This window comes from Canis lupus, chromosome 17, assembly GCF_003254725.2.
Source record: "Canis lupus dingo isolate Sandy chromosome 17, ASM325472v2, whole genome shotgun sequence".
Classification (NCBI taxonomy): Eukaryota; Metazoa; Chordata; class Mammalia; order Carnivora; family Canidae; genus Canis; species Canis lupus.
Window position 1 is genome coordinate 61,216,514 of NC_064259.1, and position 3,340 is coordinate 61,219,853.

The 3,340-nt window shown below is 36.5% G+C and overlaps 1 protein-coding gene across 1 annotated transcript; it reads left to right on the forward strand.

Annotated features, from left to right (window-relative positions):
* Positions 1-513: 513 nt before the first annotated feature.
* Positions 514-987, forward strand: LOC112665037 (isoaspartyl peptidase/L-asparaginase-like). The gene has a single exon (XM_025454862.3). It carries the CDS (start codon positions 537-539, stop codon positions 885-887), a length of 351 nt encoding a protein of 116 aa, XP_025310647.1. The 5' UTR covers positions 514-536; the 3' UTR covers positions 888-987.
* Positions 988-3,340: the final 2,353 nt, after the last annotated feature.

The window sequence follows — 3,340 nt, forward strand, 5'->3', positions numbered from 1 at the left end:
GGAGGCGGGATCCTGGAGACCCGGGATTGAGTCCCACGTCGGGCTCCCTGCGTGGAGCCTGCTTCTCCCTCTGCCTGTTTCTCTGCCTCTATCTCTCTCTGTGTGTCTCTTGTGAATAAATAAATAAAAACTTAAAAACTTAAAAAATAAAAAAGATGTAGAATATGTGGGAATATATATATATATACATATATATATATATATATATATATATATATATATACACTCAGCTGTCAGAAAAGATGAATATTTATCATTTGCATTGATGTGAATGGAACTGGAGGGTATTATGCTGAATGAAATAAGTCAATTAAAGAAAGACAATTATATGGTTTTATTCATATGTGGAATATAGAAAACAGCACAGAGGATCATAGGGGAAGGGAAGGAAAATTGAGGGGGAAGTCATCAGAGAGGGAGAAAAACCATGGGAGTCTAAACTATAGGAAACAATGGGAGTTGCTGGAGGGGAGATGGGTGGGGGGGGATGGGGTAATTGGGAATTAAGGACCTCCACGGGTGGTATCATTAATAAAATGGTTGGCCGTGTTGGGGACACCCCATGCATAGGATCTGGCGGTTATGCTGACAATGACATTGGCGCCATTTCAACAACGGGGCACGGGGAGAGCATCCTGAAGGTGAATCTGGCCAGACTCACTCTCTTCCAGGTAGAACAAGGAAAGACCCTGGAAGAGGCAGCCGACATGTCATTGGGTTATATGAAGTCAAAGCTGAAGGGTTTAGGTGGTGTCACCTTGGTCAGCAAAGCAGGAGACTGGGCGGTGAGGTGGACCTCTGCTTCCATGCCCTGGGCGGCCGCCAAGGATGGCAAGTTGCACTCCGGAATTGATCTTGAGGAGACCAGTGTCACTGACCTGCCCTAGGGCCCTGAAAATTGTATCCTAGATGCTAGCTTGGAAGGAAAGTCCAGTTTCCTGGTGTGGAGACTTGGCTTAATCAATTAGATCTAGAAGTGGAAAAAAATTAATTAATTAAGGACATTAAATAGGGCACGTGAGGTGATGAGCCCTGGGTGTTATACACCACGAATAAACTGTTGAACACTACATCTGAGATGAATGATGTGCTATATGTTGGCTAATTGAATTTAAATTTTAAAAAGTAGAATATGTCACTCAATTGTTTTAGGATACTTTGGTATAACTTAAAGGAACAATTGCCTTCAGATTGACTAAAACAAATTATTGAGGGTATTAGCAATCTGGACTATAACATTTTTTGCATTACATTTAAGCTTCAAATGAATGTGGAGTCATTTCATTCAATTCAAAGGATTATTGGAATCATTCATAAATATTTGATCTATATACATATACACACGTATAAACACTCAAACATATACAGTAAAGGTGAATTTAATTAGTTCAGTAGACTGGCAAGATTTCAGACACTCCTAAATTTATACTTGGAGATGAAAGAATGTAGTATTACACATGTATGAACAGGCCCCCAGGCAGAGTGGAAAGAGGTTTGAGAATCAGAAACCAATACCCTGGTTGCAGCAGCACTTCTAATTAGGTGCATGATATGAACAAGTTAATCTTTTGAGTGTCATATACTTTACCTACAATGGAAATGGTTTGGATGAGATTAAACATTATTAAATTTATTTTCTTCTTTTTTTGTTTCAAGTTTTTATTTAAATTCTACTGCATTAACATATAGTGCAATATTAGTTTTAGGAGTAGAATTCAGTAATTCATCACTTACATATAACACACAGTGCTTATGACAATGAGAGCTTTCCTTAATACCATCACCTTTTAACCCATTCCCCCCCCACCTCCCATCCATCAACCTTCAGTTTGTTCTCTATACTTAAGAATCTCTTATGGTTTATATCTCTATCTTGTTTTCCTTCTTCTATGTTCATCTGTTTAGTTTCTTAAATTCCACATATGAATGAAATCATATGGTATTTGTCTTTCTTGACTGACTTATTTCACTTAGCAAATACACTCTAGTTCCATCCATGTCATTGCAAATGATCTCATTCTTTCGATGGCTGAGTAATATTCCATTATATATTCCATTAATATATATTATATATTCCATTAATATATTCCATTAATATATATTATATATTCCATTATATATTCCATTAAATATTCCATTAATATATATTATATAGATAATATTCCATTATATATATCACACATTATATATATATATATATCATAACTTCTTTATCCATTCCTCAATCAATGGACATTTGGGCTCTTTCCATAATTTGGCCATTGTTGATAATGGCTGATGTTGCTATAAACATTGGGGTTCATGTTCCCCTTCAAATAAGTAATTTTGTATCCTTTTGGTAAATATCTGGTATTGCGATTGCTGGGTCATAAGGTAGTTCTATTTTTAACTTTTTGAGGATCGATACTGTTTTCCAGAGAGTCTACACCAGTCTGCATTCCTACCAACAGTATAATAGGATTCCTCTTTTTCTGCATCCTCATCAACGTATGTTATTTCTTGTGTTGTTAATTTCCACCATTCTGACAGCTAGGACATAGTATCTCATCATGGTCTTGATTTATATTTCCCTAATGATGAGTGATGTTGAGCATTTTTTCATGTGTCTGCTGGCCATCTGTATATTTTCTTTGAAAAAAATGTCTGCTTGTGTCTTCTTCCCATTTCTTCACTAGATTTTTTTTGGGGGGTGTTGAGTTTGATAAGTTCTTTGTAGATTTGGATACTAGCCCTTTATCTGATATGTCATTTACAAATATCTTCTTCAATGTCATAGGTTGCCTTTTAGTTATGTTGATCATTTACTTCACTGTGCAGAAGCTTTTTATCTTGATGCAGCCCAATAGTTCATTTTGCTTTTGTTCCCCTTGACTCAGGCGATATGTCTAGCAAGAAGTTGCTGCAGCTGATGCCAAAGAGGCTGCTGCCTGTGTCCTCCTCTAGGATTTTTATGATTTCCTGTCTCACATTGAGGTATTTCACTATTTTGAATTTATTTATTTTCGTGTATAGTGTAAGAAAGTGGTCCAGTTTCATTCTTCTGCATGTGACTGTCCAGTTTTCTCAACATCATTTGTTGGAGATTGTCTTCTTTCCATTGGATATTCCTTCCTGCTTTGTTGATTAGTTAACCATAGAGTTGTGGGTCCATTTCTGGGTTCTCTATTCTGTTCCATTTATCTATGTATCTTTTTTTGTGCCAGTACCATACTGTCTTGATGATCACAACTTTGTAGTAAAGCTTGAAGTCTAGCATTGTGGGTCCTCTAGCTTTTCTTTTCAAGATTGCTTTGCTATTCAGGTTCTTTTGTGGTTCTGTACAAATTTTAGGATTGTTCTA

Bases quoted from the DNA above. Each gene is read 5' to 3' on its own strand.
- LOC112665037 (XM_025454862.3), top strand. From the start codon at position 537: ATGGTTGGCCGTGTTGGGGACACCCCATGCATAGGATCTGGCGGTTAT.